Below are 22,516 nucleotides of genomic sequence, written 5' to 3' on the forward strand. Positions count from 1 at the left end.
CCTGACCCCTCAGCGCGGTCCCCTAACGCGGTCCCCTCAGCGCTGTCCCCTCACACCTTTCCCCTCAGCACACTCCCCTCACACCTGTCCCCTCAGCACACTCCCCTCAGGGCTGTCCCCTCACACCTTTCCCCTCTCACCTGTCCCCTCAGCGCTTTCCTCTCAGCACACTCCCCTCACACCTGTCCCCTCAGCGCTGTCCCCTCACACCTGTTCCCCACCCCCCCCGCTCCCTCAGCCGCCGCTCCCTGCAGCGCCGCGCTCCCATTGGCTGCAGGTGTTCCCCGCCGCCCCCCCCGCCCGCTCTGGTTGGCCGGGACGCTCCTGCTCCCCAGGTAACGGTTCCCGCGCTGCGATTGGCGGCGGGGGGGCGGGACCCGGGCGGGGATTGGCTCCCCATTGGCTGCGGCTCCCGCCCTCAGGCCGCCATGTTGCCGCGGGCGCGGGGCGCTGAGCCTGGACAGCGGCTGAGGGGCGCTGGGGGCACCTGGGGCGGGACTTGAGGGGACACCTGAGGGACACCGCGGCTCCTCCGCCGGCCGCCGCCGCCGCTGCTGCTCCTCGCCGGGGCACCGCCGGCAGCGAGGCAAAGTCCGCTTGAAACTTCCTTGCGGGACTTTGAACAACTTGAGGCCGCGGAGGTGTAGCCGAGCGCGGCTCAGGGAGCGGCCCCTGCTGCCGCGGAGCCCCGCTGTGTGGGGTGGGACGGCGGCGCTCGGAGCAGGTAGGAGTCCGCACCGTGCCGCTGGGGAGGCCGGGCAGAGCCCGCTCCGTCCGGGGAAGTGCCGGCGCCTCCTCGTCCCGAGAGACCGTGTCGCGTCCTGGCCGCTCCCCGCAGGCCGGGGCTGAGGGGGGATCCCGGGTGAGCGGAAGGGGCCGCGTGTTCCCCTGAGCCCTCTGGGAGGGTCGGGTCCAGAGGTTCGGAATTTCCGCTCCGCCGGTACCTGTGGCTCGGCTTGCCCGGACAGCGGGGTTAGGGAGGTGTCTGGATACACACATTCATGTGTGAGGTGGTAATTTGGAATAAACAGGATGTTTGTCAGGCTCCAATCATAAAGGTATGCTAAATTGCCCCTCGGAGTTCCCTCTGCTGCTTCTCTTGGGTAAATTTGTAACTGATAGTAATTGCTACAATGTTTTATTTACAGAAAAAGCTATTTTTAGTTACTTGATTCTTTGAGAGAAAAGAGTAAGATGCTATGTTGATGAATAAATAAAAACTTCTGTGGAGTATTTCAGTCAGGAGGGAGCTGTTGGATGAGTTTTTAAGAAAACATCTTCAAATGCTTAGGATATTTCTGTAAAGCTAAATTGTGCAGGGTATTTTTAACCAATCTCACTTAACTTTTGTGCAGGTTACAAAAGTTAATTCTCCTTTTGCATATTCTCCTTTTGATTTTTTGCTGTTCTATGTAAAACTATTTGTGTTTCTAAAATTTGACACAACTCATTTGTTTACCAGTGTGTGTATATTCATCAATATTCTGGTTTTTTATCTATGCAGCAGGATTGAGAATCATCTGGAGCAGAAGCACATTTCACATGTGAAGGTCTTCAGAATCTGTTACCTGTCTTGAATCAACTTACTTCTGCACGATTTTATATAGCTGCTAAATATAGACCATGCCTAGCAAAATGGGCTCAAAAATTGATCTGAACAAAGACTTCATCAGAGTGAAAACACACTACAGTGGGTAAGTCAGTGTGTCCTTTCCTCTGTGTTGTGACCTGTCTATATTTGAAGCATATTGAGCAGGAGTTTGTGGTCTGACCTAGTGATAGAGTAAACAGGGCTTTGGTGGATTTGTAATTAATGTCAGATCAGGCAGGTAAACTTCTGAGCTATTAAAATACCAGCCAGACTCCTGCAGCATGCTGATCAAGAAGAAAAGTTAATTTATTCTTCTCTCAGAAGGGGAGAAAATGTGCATAACTAACAAACCCACGGTTATTGTGGGTTGATGGATTATTGATTCCCATAGTCACAGCCAGGTCTGGGTCCATCTCCTGCATCTAGATGCAGTTCTTATGTTTTATCCTGTCTATAATCAGAATGTCATGATCCTTTAACTTCACTCAGTTGTGAGTAGAAACAAGCTTTTATTGCAGCAACATGAAATTTGAATTTTCAGGTGTGTTTAATCTAATTGGCTTGCCAAGGTCCACTCTGAGGACCTTGTAAAATAATGTTGCTTTAGTCTCTCCTGTCTTCCTTCAAGGCCTGAGTTTAAGGCATTTGAGGAGTTAAATATTTGGCCCAAGTAGATCCTTAAATTGATTGGAAGTATTTAGACTGAACTTGTTGACATTTAATAAGTGGCTTGAGTGATCTTTTCTGATGTTTTACTGCTAAATAAGTAAATGTAGCTACTACTGTGCATGTTCTTACCTTATGGTGTAGAAAAATGCTGTTTTGAATTAAATGTGATGTAGTTATGAAAGTCACTTCACAAATTTTATTGAAATCAAAATGCTTTCTTTTTAAACTTACCTGCTTATCAATGCCATGTAGTTTCAGGTTCTGAGTTTAGAGTTCTAGAGCAATTTAATTAATGTGGAAATGTAATAGCAGAGCTGCCTCAGCTCTGTAAGGGAAGGCACTACAAACACCAGTAGAACTGGGTGTAAATAATTTGGGGTGGCTTGCTGGCAGGTAGTGTTGCTATAAAGTGAAAGGAGTGTGTCTGTGGAACTTGTCTGTGCAGAACTGGGGGAGGTGATAATAATTGTGTCAATGTTAGAAGTCAAGTAATTATTATTCCCATGTTTTACAATTAACTACTGTAGTTTTTCCTGCAACACTACATTCAGTCTTTTGCATTAGCTGTGAAGTCTGTAGAAGTCAGTTTACAAACAAGAGTTCCAAGCTCTATGAATTTTGTTTTTTTTTCTGCTGATCAAATTGTGTGACTGGTTTTGGCCTTATAGCCTCTATAACTGATCATCTCAGTATCTCCATTGCAGTCCTTCACTCAGCTTTTGAACAAGTTTGATGGACTGCAGGAAATCATTGATGCTAGGCAACTTCAGAATTAGGGAATAACTTGTTCAAGTAGCTGCTAAAATTAAAATACTAGTACAGATGCCGTATTGAAATGCCTGTTAGAAATCTGAGCATGAGGAACTTTCAAGCATGTGAGTGTTGAGTGTATCTCTGGAGGCTGAGTATCTCAGGTATTCCTGTTTCTGGGTGTGACAGAGTTCCTAACATAGCACAGTAGAAATCACTGCCAGAGTAGATTACAAAAGAAAAACGAAGTAACTGCAATAATGAACCAGGAATTACACAAGTTTCCTCTCTAGTTTATACCTGGTTACTTGAAATCACTGAAGCAGAGCAGTGGTGCAGTCTGGTTTGCTGTGTGTTATCTTGGCTCTGAGAGGTGACATGTTTTATCTGTCACTGGAATTATTTCTCTTGCTCTAACTGCTCATACAGAACTTACTGGTCATTATCTCTTCATATTACTGTGTAATGTCCAGTTTCAAATATATATTTTTGAGTGTCCTGTTGGATTATTTAGTGTTAAACAAGGAGTGGTTTTCACTTCCCTGTGCCCTGATTGCCTGATGTGGCTGTAGAGATGTTAAAGTTAAATACAGTAAATCTCAAAGGAACATGGACATCATGGGTATGCAATTCATTAATTTACTTGTAGAATGACATTTCTTATAATAATTTTAACAATTCAAGGCTGATGAGTTCTTGCCAGCTTTATTTGGAGTTGATAGTGTGTGTAGTAGTGTTGTTTTACAGTGTATTTTCAGTTTTTGAATATTGTGTAGATACTTGGGAAAGTGTGATTGTCCACGGTTACCACAGACCTACAGCTGCTTGAATTCGTGAGTGGCTTGTGGTGGCAGGGCATTAAATGATGACCTGCATTTCTTGGTGACCTTGTCTTGGGGCAGAGCATTGTACCAGCCCTCAAACATTGCTGTGAGAACCAGTTTGGTCTCTTACTTTCATAAGTGCATGGAACATGACTTCTTTGACAGGGAAATGTTCTTAAACTCAACCTCACCTGACAGCTCTCTGTTGTGGATGATATGGATTTACAGGTTGGCAGCCAGCATATGTATTTCTTTTGCTGTTGCTGTTATGAAGAATTATTAAGTTGCTGTTCTTTGAGAGCTCTACAAAGTACAGATTAAAGATACACTTGAAAAGGTAGCAGTGCTTTTAATCTGAATTTGAAACAGTACAGTTCTTTAAGATGATTGCTTTAGAGCTTTGCTTATAGTAATTTTTCTCAGCAAAGGCAAAATGGCAAGTTATTAATGCATATAATTTAAAATGTAAGTTGTGGAGTTTAAGTTTCTTATTTCAGTGTAGTACTATTCAACTGCTGGCTGAAGGACATGAATAGGCAGAATATGTTGTATAACATTTTTTCTAAAATGACTCGTCACACAGTGTGGAAATAGGAAAATTTTCTCAGTCATGTTGGACAACTTCTGATGTATTTGCTGTATTCAACTAAAAGGGGAAAGAATTACACATGCCATTGTAATTAACTACATTAACTACAAAACAGCTTCCTAATTGTCCTCTGGAAAGTGTTGAAATTATTTCAGTTCATTTCCTGTTTCTTTTTGCTCTTGTTTAGAGTCAGTTATTAGGAAAATATTTTGAAAATAATAGAAAGTCTTGTTTGTTTCATCAGATTTTGTTTTGCATTTTCTTTTTTCCTTCAATATTTGCCTTGCTTTGACAGGACTTGTGGACTTCCATTATATCTAAAGTTATTGTCACAAATTCCTGAGATAATGTATAGTTTACATAGAGAGTTCAGTGTGGGGTTCATGGTCTCTAAACACTACAAAGGTAGAGTGTAAGATGCAGAATTTGAGTAAGATTATATCTGAATTTTCCTGTAATTACATCTTTTGAGAATTCACCTAATCAGAGCTTCATCTCAAACAGTATAGTGGATGTGAAGAAAAGCCTACAGTTTAAAAGGAATTTACAATAATTTTATTTGTCTCCTGATGGAAGAAGCACCTGGATTAAAAAAAAAAATATTACTGAGGCTTCTGGTTTGTTTTTTAACAACACTTCAAAGGCTGATAATTATAATAAGGGAGCTTGGCTCACCTGAGTAAACATGCATTAAAGATGGGTGATTAACACATTTATTTCCTCCATACTGCAGGGTTTTTTTAAGTTAAGCACTGTGAAGTATAATCCTGCTGGCATTGTGGGAGCATTTTATATGAGGAATGCTCCTTCTGTATGATTCTGCAGCTTGGTGTCCATAGATAGAATTGTTGGAATATGCAGATATTTCCTGATAAAAGCTGATGTTTTCATCTCCTGCAGGGACATCCTGATAACAAACTTGGATGCATCCATGAGCTATGCTGAACTCTGTGATGAAGTGCACGAGATGTGTAACTTGCAGCAGGAGCAGCCAATTACCCTCAAGTGGATTGATGATGAAGGTATTGGACTGAAATACTTCTCAGGGTTTGTTCAGAGAAAGGGCATTGAGGAACTTACATAAACAAATATTCTGTGGAGGGTTTTTTTTCTAAATACCTGACTACAGAGCCCTGTACAGAGCAGGAAGCTTGCAGAAATGAGACTCAAGACATCAGGGTTGATTGCAGTAGCACTTGAATTCACTTCTACAGAAGCACCTTTTCAAAGCCAAGGCCTGCAGAACTAGAACTGAATACAGAAAGGTGGAAAAATACCAAACTGGTTTGGCTAATGGTTGTAATGGTGTGTTTTGGGTTTTTTAATTGCTCTCTTAGCTGATAGTGTTGTTTGAGTGAATGGAATTTCAAAGTACTGACCTTGGAAGGAGGCAGCTGGTAGTCAAAGGCGACTCAGCCCTTTTTAGGACACCAAGGATTAGTATTAATACTTAGAATTTGTACTCTTTATATTTTGAATACCAAGGATAGAGACGACTGTACCAACCTCAGTTTAATGGTAGTGTAATAAAAAGTAACCTGATCAGAAGGACATGGAAAGTAATTACATTGCCTGTGCTTAGCTGATTGAACTGCATGCCTGCTAATAAAGGAAGATTATTGCAGGAAGAAGAAAACTCCCTGAGTTTTGAGTTGGAGGATTCTAAGACACGAGTCCTGTTCAGTGTTTCTTTGTTGGGCTCTCTGTTGCATTGGCTTTTGGAAGCTTACTGAAATTAAAACAAATTTATTTAGTCTCTGTTCTAGTAAGTATTTTCCTCTTATCTTGGTTAAATACATATCTGTACAAACTTTTTCTGATTCCTGGGTCTGAGTTGTTGAGTTTTAGCCAATCTGCTCTGTCTGTCCTCTATCCTCCTGGGTTTTGTGAATTATTCTATTTCTGCATGCAAGTGTTTCCACTTATTGCCACATGGAATTTAAGTTCATTTGACTGATTGCACAAACAGATGTTCTCTTTGAACTAACTAAAAGCAAACAATTGCCGATGGCTTAATGAATAAACAAAACCTACCAAGAGATGAAGAAAATAGATTTTTCTGTTGGGCTTTTATAGTGTTTCCTTTTTTTTTTTTTTTTTAACAAGATCCAAGAACTTTGAGCTATGAATAGCTCACTTATGATAAAATCCCATAAACATATAAGGAATATGGATTGTTGATTTGCAGTACAAATAATTCTTTTGTCTTTCATGTTGCATTATTGCTGCATTTATAGATTATCAACAGTAATGGCCTTCAAAGAGAGGTAGCTGGGCCCTGGATTCATCATTTTACAAAATAAGAACATTTTTTAAAAAAAGAAATAATAGTTTATTATGTGGCTTGACACTGGTGTCATCACTTGGCCTGGATATCATAAGGTCACCCAAGGTGTGCTGCAGGAAGGTGGCTGTTCCACGAAGGGACAGGGCTTCAGAGTGACACCTTTGCTCCTTTGCTTGCTCTCAGTGCATTGTGACGTACTGTACTTCACGTGTGTCTGGTTAAGTGGATTTATGGATTAATTATCCAGTTTTAACAAAAATAACCCTCCCAAGGTAATGCTGATAATGTGACCCCAGGCAGACAACAAGAAAATGGGGGGAATCTTTAGGCATATCTCTTCACTTTTATTTTTTTTGTTACCTTATAGGATAGTAGTTCTACTCAGTTTTGATAAAATTAGAAGGAATAATTGTGTTGTTCCATTTTGACTTTAATCAAAATGCCAGCTTAATATCAAGTGATTAAAAGACAGGGAATACTTGAAGCTGGTACGTTTTTTACTAATTGAAATCCTCCACTGAATTCTTTAGTGATAAACTTTCCTGTGTGTTGCTTTTTTTTTTTTTATTAGGTGACCCCTGTACCATCTCATCTCAGATGGAGCTGGAGGAAGCCTTCCGTTTGTATTGTCAGAACAGAGGCGAAGGCCTGATTATTCATGGCAAGTATTGCACACTTCAGGATCCCCTGTGTGTCTTGTAATCCCAACAGCTGCTTAAGTGAGAGCTTGGAGGGACTCCTTTGCCTGTAGAGTATCCTTTGTGTAGCTGCTGCCCTGGAGTTTGATGCTGAGAAGGAACTGGAGCTCAAAGCTGGAACTGTGCAGGAGGCTTTGAGTTCAGCACTGCACAGATTTGTTCATGCTTTACTCCAGTGTAAGCTCCTGCCAGTCTGGAACCTAATTCTGATTGCATCATTTCTTATGTAGAATTATTTAAAGGCTTCCAAAAACTGTCAGTGTGTAAATATATTGAAGAATCAAGGAAAAAATACTACTGAGAATCTTTTACCCTAAAAATCTAATGTTTTTGTTTTAGTTTTCCCAAGTACTCCAGAGAAACCCGGCATGCCTTGTCCAGGAGAAGATCGTGAGTACTAAAATGTTACCAAATTCTAGCTAAATTTTTTTTGGTCCCATGGAAAAGAAATATATTAAAAGATTTTTCATAATCTAGGGCTACATCTGTGTGTATCTGTTTTGTTTTCTTAAAGGAATGTAAAATGTTTAACATTTAGTCAACAAAGAAATTGCATAAATCAGTGTTGTAGCAGTGTTTTAATGTTTCTGAGGATTAATGCTGGGTTTTGTAGTTGATGCACTCAGAGGAAGAGACAACAGGATTTTGGATGCATATTTGAATGTAGGTCTTTGCTTTTTTTGTGGTTCTTTTGGTTTTTTAACTTTCAGGGAAAAGAAATGATGTACTGAAGAGGGAGATAGAACCGTTTTAATGAAGAGGTTATTAGTCTCTATAAAAATAATCCTGTGAGAGGTAGATAAACCTCCAGAGGAAGGACACATAATTGATATGGTTTACCTATATTTCAATAGCCTGAACTGCACGGGGATAAAAGGATTAAATAGGTGTATAGTCAGTTCTCATTACAGAGGGATGGCATCAGGACTTTAGTTCATATCTTGGTAAATGTTAAGGAAAGGAATGGGAATAATTGAGTGCCAAAGGTACCAGATGATGCTTGGCTGCTCACAGGAGTATAAAGAAAAGATGACTGAAGAATTTGAAGGACCTTTGCTCTTCTCTTTGAGAAATGTAAGGGGAGATAAAATTAATTGCTGATAAGAGCAAGTAATGCATACTAGGAGAAAAGTACTTGGTTGATCAGGATTTACACTGACAGACTGGCTAAAGATGAGTAGTGCAGTGGTAAAAGTTGTGAATACTGTTTATAATCAGAGAAATAATGCTAATATGCTAATAATGGCTTTATTGACAACTGCTATGAAGATGAAGTGCAATAAATACCAAAACATTAGAATTCAAATAAGATTTTCTACATTTAAACTACAGTAGATGAAAGGTTGACTGCAAAAACCAGGTAAGTTTTCATGTTGGCTAGGTTTTAAAATTGTCCTGTAGAAAGGAAGAAAAGAAAGTAAATGTACAACATTAATTTCTCTAATTTGCTGAACAAGGACAACAGATAAAGATTCTTCTGCTATGATTAGAAGAGTTAAAGAAATTATCCCTGAGACACCTAATTTAATGAACTCATTAAAGGTGTAGATATTCTAGTAGGAAAGTTTTTTGTGTTAATTTGTTAGAAGTTTTAGTTCTCTCAAGCCACGAGATGAACTGCAGAAGGCACAGCTGAGTGTGGCTCAGCTGACCTGGTTATTGTGTCTGTAGGGTGTTTCTCCCTCTATGGTTTTACAGGTCACGTTGAATCACACTCAGATTGTTGAAAAAGCCTTTTTAGTTGGATGTGCTTGATAAGGGATCTCTGGTCAGGTTTCTCATGGTTTCATAAATTCATTTGATGCACATTACCTCTTTGCATCTGTGAGGCCTGCATGGAAATTGGGCCTTGTGGCCTAGGTATAACTATATTTTTGCAACAACTCTATTAAATTATATTTAAATTGTAATTTAACATAGACTAATTCATTCAGTGTTATGGCTTGTTAGCCAAAGACCCACAACAAACATCTGCATTGCACTTGGACTCTATGGAGACGTTACTGATATTGGTGATAACAGTTTATTTAAAGGACTTTATTTTGTCAGGACTGAAATATTGTCCTTGCCTCAGAAAATATTCATCATGTTTTCAATTCTTATTTTGTATCTTTATTGCTGTAGTTATGTTTATAGGAAATCCTTTTAAAAGTGAGAGTATTATGTAATATATGTATATGTTTTCTGGATCATCACGTTTGTACTCTAAAGGAGCTTATGAGTTTGCCTCAGGTTTTTTCCAGAGACAAATAAACAGTGAAGTAGTTGGTCTATCCAAAATGAGCTGCTACTTAAATTAGCAGTTTTAAATGTGCATTACTGGTTTGTTACAGAACTACAGACAGTTTGGAATGGAATTTTTAATAAAACTATCCAATTGTGAAATAATTGCATTTCCAATCTGTTGCTCAGATGTGTCCATGTTAGGTCATGGAGTGGCTCGTTCCAATAGTTTGTGATCTTCTGAAGTGCAGATCTGTATTTCTGCAGGATTGTAGAGTTTTTCTTTACAGCTCCTTCACAACAGTAATCCTTTGGAAGAAGAGTGCAGGAATACAGACTGGAGGGTTTACATTTATGTTGAAATTTAATGATAGAGTTGCTGCCTATCCTCACCTTTGTTAAATTGATACGGTTTTGAGATTGTACCAGCCCAGTAAAGCTTGAAATAAAAGCCTGTAATCCATTAATGAAATAAACCACATGAGTAATATTTCAATTCCATTTGCATGACTTAAGGAAAGTTATTTCTGTGCTTGAAGAACCTTTGTTCTTATATTGATGTGGTGCTGTCTGTGAGACAGAATTTGCACAGTCTCCAGCATCTGCACTTGTATTGTCTCTGTATTCCTTTGCTCCTGAATTTCTGTGCTTTTTGTTGGAGCCAGCCCCAGCTCCCAGTGTAAGTGCCCAGCTGTGTTACAAGCAGCCCCTCTCCCTGAGCTGACTGTGCTGGCAGTGCTGCTGTGAGGTGACAGCGTGGCTGAAACATCTCCCATCCCTTCCCAGACACTGCATGTGACCTCTCCCAGGCGTTCCCAGCATCTGCTGGACTGGAGCCTTGGGTATTTGATCAGTGTTTCCTGATAAAAATGGCAGACTTAGACCAGTCTTGCATTTCACTTTTACTTTTTCGGTAGATGAGCTGTTCTTTCAGAAGCGAATAAAACAAGGTTGTTTCAGAGGCGTTTGGTGCGTTCTCTCCCGTGCCCCGAGGTGCCAGCGCTCCTGACAGCGCGTGTGGATGCCAGCAGCTGATTGGCAGCTTTATAACTTAGTTATTGGAGTCTCAGCTTATTTACCCTGACAGATCTTGATGTGATTTATCACTCTTGGTGCTGCAGTGCATTGTGTAACACAGCACGTCCAGCTGAACAATTCCCATCGATTTGTAGGACTTCCCTAACGGAATTGCTGGGTTTATCAGAGAAATGCTTGTTTTGGTGACATCAGCTCCTTGACATCCATGCCATGTTTTAGTTGTGCCTCAGCTGCTAGCTACAGCCTCTCAAGGGAGCCAGTACCACCCGTGCCTGGATACATGAGGCAGAGATGTGAAAGGGAGAGACGGGGGTAACCAGTCTTCCATTAAATATTTGCTCTTAATGTTCGAGCTGATCCTGCCTATTGTCCTTGGTGTCTAATGGTATTCACACAGCGGCATCCGTGGAATAAAGGGAAAATGTTTCATTTCATACCTACTACATTGTAAAGAATTACATGCTGAAGAGGCTAAAGAATAAAACCCAGTGAGTAATGCATGCTTTTTCTGTAGATTTTGTGTCATCATTGTGGTTGGTGTTGCGAGCGGCGGGCACTGACGCGGGCTGTGTGTACGTGTGCTGCAGGAGAGGAGAGAACTCAGCATTTTGGTTATGGTACAGTCGCTGTGCCTGCCACCCTCCTTTGCAGCCATGGATTGTTACAAATGCAGAGATTCCTGCCGCCTCTGTGCGTAGGGATGTGGCTGAGAGACCTCCTGGAAATGCTGATAAAATTGCATTGAAAGGACTCCTGGGGAATGTATTTTAGAAGGAAAGGAACAGAAGAGTGAGTGATGCTGCTGCTGCTAATATTGGAGATTAATGAAAGAAATGTATCCCAAAAACCCTGACGGTATGTGCTCAGGGCCTGTTTATTGTAGGATTGCTGATGTAAAGGCTAATCATTTAGGAGCATCATTTTCTGAGGCCTTTTTGTTGAATTCTGCTTAGTGGATTGTCATAGATGGCTGTTTTTTAATTGTAAAATACTTGTTTTGAATTAAGGGTTACTTAGTTTCTAATATTGTCAGAACGAGCTGTGCTAGTTCACTTCTGCTTAACGAATAGATCTGTGTATTTAATATTAAAATTCATCTTGGGTTTGGCTGGCTAGTGCCAGCAAATTTTAGGGTTGTTTTGCTGTTGGCTTGGTTAAATAGAAGAATGCAGACTAGGAAACCTTTAAATTAATTAACAGAAGAGAATGAATATGTTTGTAATGTTTTAATACTTACGACATTAGTGTGATAGTTTATATTATCTAGTATTTCTGGCTGATTTTGCTGCCTTATTTTTTTGCTAATGATTACACTGTGTGCCTGTCTCCTGTGCTCTTTGTTTATCTGCTCAGTATTTTAGCATTAGGTGTTTGGACTTCATTTTCCCCCCAAGCCATCTTTCTTGACAATTTCATCATAGGCTCGAGTAAAGGTATCTTAGTAACCTAATTGTTGTCGTGGGCTTTTTATTTTAAGTATAGTTATTTGATTTTGCCTTATGTCCTGTCTGATACTGTAAAATAGCCTTAAAAGGCTTCTTGCTGGAGTAGTGTGGCCTGTAAATATTTTTCTAGCTCATAAGGCAGGTTTTTCCCTTCATTTGTTACTGTATTGGCAGCAGTGATTAGGTTATTCAGAGCACGTGAACCAATTTAATCCCCCAATGAAGAAAAGAACTATTGCCACCATAGAGACTGTTCTGAAGATGTAGATTGGATTGCACTGGATAATTAGGCAATTTTGAAACTGCTAGTAACCCTCTCCTGGATTTTAGTAATTGAACTGGGGGGGGAGGGAGGGACTGTACTATTTTAATGTAAGATATTTTTGCTTAGGATTTGAAAATAGCTGTGTCATAGTTTCTCAAGAATACTTGAAATCTCTTCCTCTGTCTGAACTGCACCACGTTTGTATCATATGTGACATATTTGAAAAAGAGATTGTGAGGCAGCATGAGTTACTGAGAACAGAATTGTAGTTAAAGGTCTGGTTTGCTTATAATCATGTCATGATTTTTAATTCTACAATATCTCAACACTTTTCTTAGCTATGAAATATCCAATGAAGAATAAAGCCCTGGACGTTTCTTTTTATAATTCAGGCATAAAATTATAAAGCACAAGTCTGATTGTGGGATTTGAGTTCTGCCCTTAATTAAAGGTATTGGGTGCAGATGTTTGTGTTGCAGTTTATAAACTATTGACTAAAACTACAATGGGCTAAGGAATGCATGGACTAGTTTTTAAGGTGTACTAGCAAATAATGTGTTTTTTTTCTTGATTCCACTTCCCCTCTCCTAGCTGTTACTCAGAATGTAGTATATTAAATGCAGAAAGGATGTCACCTGGTTTTAGAAAGCTTCTCTTTGATGTAATGTCTAGTTCCTCTCCCTATTTTATGTCTCATATCTTCTTATAAGTTGGTAAATCCACTCTTGATATTCAGGCACTTGGGTAACTAAATGGGCAAGGAAGTGATGAAGCTTTTTGGTTTTGCTGGAATTAGTGACCATTTGTGGGCCTGCTAAACCTGAGTTAGGCCTGTGTGTTTCAGTAGCTTGGAAAAGCTGTTTAATATGTAACCTCCTAATTTATACATCCAAGGTTAATTACATATTGTACTTGGGTTCTGTGTAATACTTCTGGAAATTACTTGCTCTGTGCAAGGTATGGTTTTTTATGTTGAACTGAGCCACAGAATTCACAGCAGAGGCCTGCAGGGCAGGTCTATGGGCTCTTCCAACATCGATCTCCTGGATTTTGGAGTTGCTGTGAGAAACCAGACTGTGTGTGAGATTCCAGCTGCTGCTCGTTTGGAGTGGAGAGCACCAGGAGCAAACCTTGGGAGGCTCTGAGAGCAGTTGTAGCATCTTAGGGCTTGCAGTAGTACAAGTCTGGGTGGTAAATAAAGCAAAAAGCAGCAAACTTGAGGCTTGCTGACAGGGTGGCTCCCAGGAGAGGCACAGGAGAGCTCTGATCGCTGGCGGGGAGAAGGGTGAGCAAACTGTGCAGTTCATCCTGAAACCACACGGGGAAGGAGCTGCCTTGGAGAGTGGAAAAAGGAAAAACTCATCTCAATATTGACCAGAAAGTGCCTCATTTGTAACTCGAGTTCTGTTGCTATTTCTTCTGTATCTGTTAGGGCTTGTCCTTGAGTTGTAGGCTGAGGACATGTTTAAAAGGAAACCAGAAACTGTGTGAAGGCAGTACTCCAGGATTTTAATATGGCCTTCATTTTTACAATAAATTTTTACTACTAATAATGCTATTCTGTGCTTCTTCCAATAATTTAGGTTCTCATCTAGTGCTCTTCAGTAAAGCAGTGCAGGTGCCTGTGACCAGCACAAGACTCACTGTTCTTTACTTAGTCAGCTCTGATAAAAAGTTACCTAACTTTAATTTCAGTTTCATTCCAAACACATATTCTGGAAACTTTTGGTAGTTCTGATCAGCTTCATGTGCAGTAGCACTTTGCAATACAAGCAGAATTGTCCAGGTAACTCTAAAATGAGGGGGAAATGGATGTATGGGACAGTCCATAACAATGTTTCAATGCAGGGAGACAAGACTAAGACTCCAACTTAGAAAAAGACAATAGATCAAATATGCCTAAATTAATTTTAAAATAATGTTTGGCACAGGATAAGATAAATTAGTTAACTGTTTTCTAAAGGACAAGAAGCTGGGGAAATAGGACTCAGAACAAAATCTTCTAAAATGCTTTCTCAGGGATTTGTCACTAGTTAGCTTTTTGTTTTTCCTTTGACCTTCTCAATAGGCATGTCATAATTTGCTTTTTAAGATTAAAAAAATAAGACTAGGTGAAAACTAGATCTGGCCAAATTTTAACTGATGACACTTGAACCGTGTGAATTCCTTCTGATTGCTGTCACACTCAGGCACAAGAACTGAACTTCTTTCCCCCCTTCAGTTACCCCTAGATATGAATTACATGTGCTCAAAGCATGAAAATTTTCTTGAAAATGTGTGCTGTGAGGTCTAGGGTGAGACTCCCAGCAGGTCTTAAATCATGCAGGCTGCTGATGAGATGCAGCAGAACCAAATTCCTGCAGCAAACTTCATTAGGTTGCTCCTCACTTTTTTGGTTGCTTTCTTCACTGATTCCAGGGTGTATAAAAGACAAAGACTTTCTGTTATCAGGCTTTTCTTTATAACAGAAAGTATTGTTTCATGGATGTACTAAGACATAGAGGTTTGTTTCAGAATAAAACAGTGGCCTGAAAAATGGATGCAGATGCTACAGGTTGCTTAAATGTTCAGAACTTCATTTTGCTGTATTTCAGTCCTAAGTTAGCTAAATTAAAGAATGAAATAATTTAAATAAGTACTGGCTCAGTACTCTTTCAGCTTGATAAAACATGCTAATATAGTTCCTGAATGATGCTAATAGAACATTAAATTCACTTTTCATTGTAGTAAATCTTTTAATGAAAGTGATTTTTATTTTGGGAGAATTAATGATGTAATCATCAAAAGAAGCCTTTGGACTTATTATTACCCATGCAATGCAAGTTTGGTTTTGGGGTTCATGTGACCACTGACTTTGGAACCAGAGGAGCCAACTGCACATTATGGAAGGGTGTGAATTGAAAATTGCTTAGAGGGCTCAGTTAGAGAAGGGAAAATATGAACCTTTTTTTCTTTCCTAAACAAAAACGTTAATCACCTTCAGAAGCATGGATCCACCACCAGTTGTCTTCTGGCCCTTCCTATAACATTCTTTCAAATTAGAACAGCAAATAGAGCAGCATTTCATGGTGTGTCTGGGACAGCCTTGTGAGCAGCAGGAGTGTCAGCACAAGAGGCTGAGGAGGGAAGGACATCAGCAGGTTGTGATCTCTGATCACAATGTCTGATCTCTGATGTGCCCAGAGATGCTCAGAACCAGGACATGGTCACTGCTGGACTGCACTTAGTGACAATTTCCTAATAACACTTGGTATGTTTTGTTAGTCTGATAATTTGCACGTAAAATCACAGACTTGTGAGTCAGAGACTCGCTCCAAATGAGCTGTTAGTGCTGTTATATTTGTGGCCTTGTCTTTGGAGGTGTGACTTTGTCACCTTGCAGTGCCACGGAGCCATTTTAGCAGCAGGATTTGAAGGTGAGCATCCAAGAGCTCAGGCAGGAGGGAGCACTGGGGGTGTGTGCAGTGCAGGGGGACTCAGCTGCCCCTTCTGAGGCAGTGGGGGAGGATGTTCACCCAGCTGTGCTGCAATAAATCCTGGGTAAATGCTGCTGCTCTGTGGGACATTTGTTTCCTTGTTGGTTCTCCACTGATCCTACGCTTCCTTGGTCATTGTTGTTGTGTTAACTCTGCTTTTTCTTCACAGATGTTGATCTGACTTCGTAGTTAATTTTAGTGTATGTTGGAAAAGGATGGGGAGGTGGTTTCCCAAGTGCTAATCGGCCTTAAATCAAATTTTAAAAAGCTATCTTCTGGCCATTTAATATTTTGCAATAACTGCAAGTGGTCAAAGCACTTAATACCTCCATGTTGTTAAGGATGCTCTTTTCATTTTCCAACTTCAATTGTACATAGCAGCTGATTCCTAATAAAAAGAAGGGCCAGTTAACATTCAATATATGTCTTAAAATGGCTTTCTGAAGTATGTTAATAGTTTCAATGTAGCTATTTGTAGGAAATTAAATAACAGATGTCAAGCAATGTACTATCAAAGTGTACTTTAGAATTTAGTGTCCCAAAAATGTGTTCTACCTTTATATGTAATTTATCGAGTCCAGTCTATCTAAAATGCCAGTATCAATTTCCCCCTTGTAATTCATGAGTTGGTTTTGAAAGAATGCTCACTTGTGTGCTCAGCACAACATTAAAAGAACAAAACAAAAACTGGGCATTCTGGTAGTGTCCAGCTGGCAGGCCGGGTAATTGGCCTGTAAACAAGTATTAATCTCTGAGAAGTGATTTGCAGCAATAGCAAATTACCTCTGTGCTCAGGATAGGAGCAGATTTCATTAGAGCTGGATCAAATAAAAGCCAACTTTGGAATTACATTTGGAAATCCAAAAGAAGAGGGAATAATTTTTGTGGCCGTCTTACTGCCCTTCATTGATGTAAACCGTGTTGTCATTTGGGAAGTAATAGTGCCTCCTTCTGTTTTTTCCTGCTTTTCCGAGTTACATTTTTCAAGGCAAAGTTCTCATCCTTTCTGTGAAGTTCTGCAGAGCTCATTATGAAATTGGGGAGTATCTTCTGTAGACAAGTTCATTTGGAGTTAACACTGAACAGTAGACATTGCTTGGCCATTTATATACACAGTTAAATTTTATTTGTGCGTTCATGTTTTTCCTTAGAACATTTTTCTACAATATTTTTTGAAAGATGAGGAAAGAAGACTAAACCCAGTCTTTAAAAATATCATTGGAAAGCCAATATCAAATCTATTTTCAGGGTTGTAGTTGCACAGTTTGACAACAGAGGGAAGAATTGCACAGCAGCAACAGCCAGTTGTTCCCTACTGCTTTTTAGATAGAGGCAGCTGGTTAATTTTATTTTGAGTATTTTTGTTTCCCTTGTACTTCTACTTTGAAAAAAACTGTGGTTTTTTTCTTTCAATTTTCCAATCTTGGAAGTAGATGAAGTTCTGTACCCTCATTATATTTAAAATATGTATTTGTGTTGCCCAATTAAAAATTGTTATCCCTTCTAAGAGCTTAAAATCGATTTTACTTTTTTCTTGAAACCTTTTCAGATACAAAATGAGGGTTCAAAATAATTTTTTTTTTAGGCAATGTCTTGTGTTTAATATTAATCATCAAGGAAAGATTACTTTGCTTAATTAGGGGTATATCATCTCCTTCAGCCTGCAAGAAGCCAACTCGAACTCCTTAATGAGTTAACTGATGTGTACTGTGAAATAAATTTAAAAATAGCCCTTTTCATTAAGCTCAGTAATTAAATAATCAGACTTTTGTGGTGGCATTCCTCCTTCTAGGTAGCTGAGATCAATCCTGTAAAAACTTGATTTAGTTCTTGGTTACCAGGAATCACAGAATCAATTTCTTGTTTTATTCTGAAATGTTCTAGAAACATGTCCCTGAAAATGTTGTTTGGGTTCATTTTGCCATGTGAAGGGATGAGATGCAAAGCCAGATGAGAGCTTTGTTCACACAATAAATTGTTTCTTAACTCAAGGTATGCACTTACTGCCATTTTATGAATCTGATTATTGTTCAAGGTGGTTTCTTTGGTCTGGTAAAGCTCTAGCTGGGACTTGTAGCTGATAATACTTCAAAATAACAATGATCTTGAAAACCCAAACTGCTTTTTATAGCCTGGCATTATCCTTGGGGGAATTTCTGGGAAGGATGTCCCCTTTCACAAGGTTCCTGCCTGCTCAGTTTTCCAGGGGTTGAGGTCTCTGGCAGCACAACCGTGTGGTGCATCAGCCACTTGTCCCAGTTTTGGATCCTCAGTGAACAAGAGTGTTTTATTCTGACAGAGAAATTGAATCCTAATGTGTAGTAATAATAGAACGTGTGCTATAAAGGTGTGTCTTGCAGGGATTGCTGTTTTCTCATTTTTTACCTTGGCCCCTTTTGGAGCCAGGGAATAGGGATTGATTTGCCTCAATCTTTGCATTGAACCTCAGCAGTCCTGGAGGTAAATTGTGGGGGTTCCTACTCTTTAAAGCTAGTCTATATTAAGCTCAGTTTTTGTTAGACTGTTGCCCCACAAGTACGTGATATAAAACCCTGCCTTTGATTTAATATTTATCATTAATTAGGGAGGTGAGTTGCTCCTGTATTTACAGACTTCATCAGCTCAAGCTGCTTGTTAACTTATCATTCACTTAATATTCTTCATGTCAGTGATAAGCTAATGTTCAGATCACAGATGTATTACGTTGCCTCCATATGGTGCTTTGTCTAATGAATTAATTAACTGTTTTGGAAAAAATATCCTTGTGGAGATTTTTTTCCTCTTGGTGAAAAGTCACCCTAGAAATGGTGGAAGGGTTTTCCATTGGTGTTTGTGTTTGAGCACATTTTAGTTAAAAACTTTGCAGTCATTTTGCCAGGTTCTCATTTTAATTTTCTTTGCACTTGAGAAAAGTTTGCTTTAAAGTTGATATTTGGCAGTTTTTGAGGAGTTTTTTGACTCAAATGGCCTTATCCAGTCTACATCTCTTTATCTTTGCCACTTTTGGTGTGCAGTCTTTTAGCTGCTTTGAGAAGCTGGTTGGTTTTCTTTGTCCAAATTGTTAACAATTAGTTTAACAGTGCAGTATCTGTTTCAAATGCTTGCACAGTAAATATTTGCACATACAAATAGAGTAGGTATGAGTGTTTGGGGGTTTGGCACTGTAGATATGTAGAATCACAGAAACTTCAATGCTTCCTTTAGAAGGATAAAAATAGAGGATCTAAAATCAGACTCAGTATTGCAGCCAGTGTTCACACATTGTGTCAGTAGCCTGTGAGTTTTGGCTTGCTCAATATAATGTTAAAATAATTTCTTGACGAAGAAACTTTTTACTACTTTCATTATCATTTGACATAGACAATGTCTGTGTTTTTCTATTAAAAAAAGTCTTCATCTTTCAAGTGTGAATGTTTGAAACTTGAACATAACATTAAAGATAAAAATGTAAGATGCTTTTGCATTAATTCCTGAGGATTATAAATGTACAGTCTGCTTCATTCTGACAAAATATCAATTATAAATCAAGTCTATCAGTCTTTATACCTCCCTGTACCCCACAGTACCCACCTGTAGCAGCTGTGGGCAGCTGCTGACCCTGGTGGTGTGCAGGGCTTGGCTGTGTCACCCTTACAGCTGTGAGCAGCTCTAAAAGGGACCCCTGTGGCACAACACTTAATATTAAATATCAAACTCTAATTAGCTATTCATACAGAAACTGCTCATCTGCATATAAACAGGGACAACGAAAGTAACTCAGGGTAGATGCTGGGTTTGGCTTAAACAAATTAAATGATTTATTATTATGTTTAGAATATATTAAAAATAACCATGGACCTCCACTTGACCTACCCGAACAAAAGAAATATTTTTGGGTAATGTTTACTATCAAGGTAAAAATGAGGTGAATGAATGTCAGTCAGCAGACTTGCAGGATGTTCAGTGTTACATGTGCGAGGTGTTATCAGTGCCCACCATGTGTCACGCTATCAGTCCCGGCCATCCTTTGTGCGTGTCCCTGAAGGTGCCAGGGCAGAGCAGCAGCGCCATTTCCCCGAGGAGCTGCTCCTTTAACAGCTCTGTCTCTCACCTGAGGCCGAGCGGGCACGGGGCTGGACCGGGATTATGATCATGTGAGGGAAAAGAAGACACGGCTGCAGGGAAGGGAGAGGCAGCGGTGAAAACACATCCTGCCCCAGCCGTCACTCACGGCCGCCTTTAAAAAAAAAAAAAAAATCCAAATCCCCAGGGATTGTGGCTGTGCGTTGATATTTAGGAAAGCAAGATTGTTCTGAGTCACAACTTGCTTACCCTGCTGTGCGTGGTGCTGCTGGGCTGCCATGCTGCTGCTTTACACCTTTCTGGTTTCTTCCCTAGAATCCATCTACCGCCGGGGAGCCCGAAGATGGAGGAAGCTGTACCGAGTGAATGGGCATTTGTTTCAAGCCAAACGTTTTAACAGAGTGAGTACTGTTGCATGAAACGTTGGGGTTTGCTCATGTTCTGTGCTCATTGTTTGCCTCAGTCTGTGCTTTTTCTGTGTTGGAGTGTTGGACAGAAAGGAAAAGCAGGATGCTTGTTGATGTGACATTTCGGTCTCTGCGGTGTTATTGGAGTCATAACGAGCAGGAAAAACTTGGCAGTGTTTGAATTTGAGTTAATACAGGATTGGTGGAAATTATTTATTTTTAAAGTCTCTAAAATATTGAGTTTGTCACTGTTTAAGCTGATACATCCTTGGAACAGCTTCTCCCCTCTCCATTCCTCCTGTGATTTTGGTTGCTTGTTAGCAAAATCTTTCACCTTCAGAACACTTTGCCATTTGTAAAACTTACAGCTGCTGATGTGAGCTTTAACTGTTTAGAATCTGGGGTACTACACAATCTTAAGAATTTTAAAAATTGTAAAAAAGATTTTTTTTATTGAGCTAAAATACAGCTGCATTTTGAGAGCTTGATTTAATCCACCTAAGCGAGTGAATGTGGCTTTAAGGCTGAGACACCTCCTTCACTTATCCCATTATGCCTAAGTATTGCAGCATATATACAAATGTACTTGGGGGAATTCCACACAAAACTGAGTGCACTCAGAAGAGTTAACTCTTTCATTCAGCAGGGACATTGTTTCTGAAATTTAAAATAAGAGTTTTTTCTAAAATTTTTCACCCCAAAATGCACTGAAAGAAGGAAAAGCCCCTTAAAACTCAGCATTTTATCACTAAATTTCTCAAAGATACCACATAAGAATTATCACATGAATTTGTATAATGTGCTATAGGAATTCAATTTTTTAATTTATAGTAGAAAAGTATACTTTTTATGTTTATTTGCTACATAATAACAACATATTTCCTTTGAAACACTATGAATGCATACTGCCACATTAAAAAAATTAGATATAACATTATTGTTTATAAATTACAATGAGGTTAATAGTGAATATACACAGAGATTTTGATACCTCGTTAGGACACCCACATTAGGATGTCACAGTCCCAAACAAGACTGCTTTTATACCTGCATACAAATGACATCATACAGAGCCAGAACACAAATCACATCCAACTGGAGTTAGTAAGCAGGTTGGCATAAACTGTAAATGTGACATTAAAATGGATAAATTAATGAGAAATTATGGTCATGTCTGTATTACTGAATTCAATACCAAATTTTAGTGTTGATGCAAATTTTAAGACTGGAATATTGCCTTAAGAATTCATTCCAATTTCAAAATAACCTTTTGCAACTTTTTCAGATCGTTCAGATAAATGAACACATGCAAAAATGTAAACTTTAATCTTGTTGAACATAACATAAAGGTCTGATATGGCTTTGACTGCATGTGTTTTGGAGAGATATGAAAGGGTTACCTGAATTTCTGATGGAATTTGGGACCTGCCCCTACTTCCAGGGCCTGACAGATTTTATTTAGTCTTAATACTACTGCTGCAAAACCTATAAAAGGATACTGAAGGAAGTCTGGTGGGCCAGGAATTTTGGAAGAGGTGGCAATAGATGTCCCAGACTTCCTCTCATCAGGCAGTTTTTGGGTTGTTTTTCTTTCCTCTGGGCAGTGCAGTTTGGGTTTCTCCTGATCGAGGAGGACTGGCTGCACAGATGAGGGGGATGGAATTAATTCTTGTTTTTCACAAAATACAACAAGAGCAATATGAAAATTCTCGTTTGCAGAAACGCTCCATTCTTTGATCATTATTTTGTAACTATTCTAGCAGTACTAGCAGGGATTTTCAGGAGCTGAGGAGTTTTGTGTGTGACTCAGTGGTGTGAGCAGTGGAAGGGGAGGAACAGCCTGGCACTGTGGCTGTGGGACAGAGCTTTGGGAGTTGTGGGAGCTGGGCTGGGAGCAGCAGGGCTCCTGTGCAGCTGCTGATGGGCAGTGCCTCAGCCTGCTAAGGAATTACTGCAGAGCACTGGCAGCCAGGGGAGAACGAGTGAATTTTATGTTGGCAGAGGGATGGATCACTGGGCCTGGTGACTTTTTGGTGCGGAAGGATCTCAGATGTTGTTTGGCACTTTGGGTAGGGTGGATAAAGTGACTATAGCAACATACACTGGAACAATGATTTTAAAACTTCTCCTGTTAAAGTCAGCAGCAGGATGTCTGGCTTCTTCATTTACCCTCGTTTTGATTTAATTCACTT

The 22,516-nt window shown here is 39.7% G+C and overlaps 1 protein-coding gene across 8 annotated transcripts in view; it reads left to right on the plus strand.

Annotated features, from left to right (window-relative positions):
* The first annotated feature begins 398 nt into the window (after window positions 1–398).
* Window positions 399–22,516, plus strand: part of PRKCZ (protein kinase C zeta) — a 40,822-nt gene continuing 18,704 nt past the window's right edge. For 2 of the 8 annotated variants that reach the window (XR_015808405.1, XM_014883968.2), the window contains exons 1-6: window positions 399–724; window positions 1,508–1,694; window positions 5,324–5,445; window positions 7,282–7,371; window positions 7,748–7,798; window positions 20,233–20,318. Coding sequence is in view for 3 of the 8 variants with exons in the window: in XM_014883968.2 (XP_014739454.2) it covers window positions 1,624–1,694; window positions 5,324–5,445; window positions 7,282–7,371; window positions 7,748–7,798; window positions 20,233–20,318 (420 nt within the window). In the remaining 5 variants the exon portion in view is untranslated. Of the gene's footprint in view, window positions 725–1,504; window positions 1,695–5,323; window positions 5,446–7,281; window positions 7,372–7,747; window positions 7,799–10,731; window positions 11,158–11,224; window positions 11,525–19,853; window positions 20,116–20,232; window positions 20,319–22,516 lie in introns of those variants that run through there. The other 6 variants (XM_088178686.1, XM_088178689.1, XM_088178687.1 and 3 more) reach the window with 6 other exon arrangements.

Source organism: Sturnus vulgaris, chromosome 25 (genome assembly GCF_052056855.1).
Source record: "Sturnus vulgaris isolate bStuVul1 chromosome 25, bStuVul1.hap1, whole genome shotgun sequence".
Taxonomy (NCBI): Eukaryota; Metazoa; Chordata; class Aves; order Passeriformes; family Sturnidae; genus Sturnus; species Sturnus vulgaris.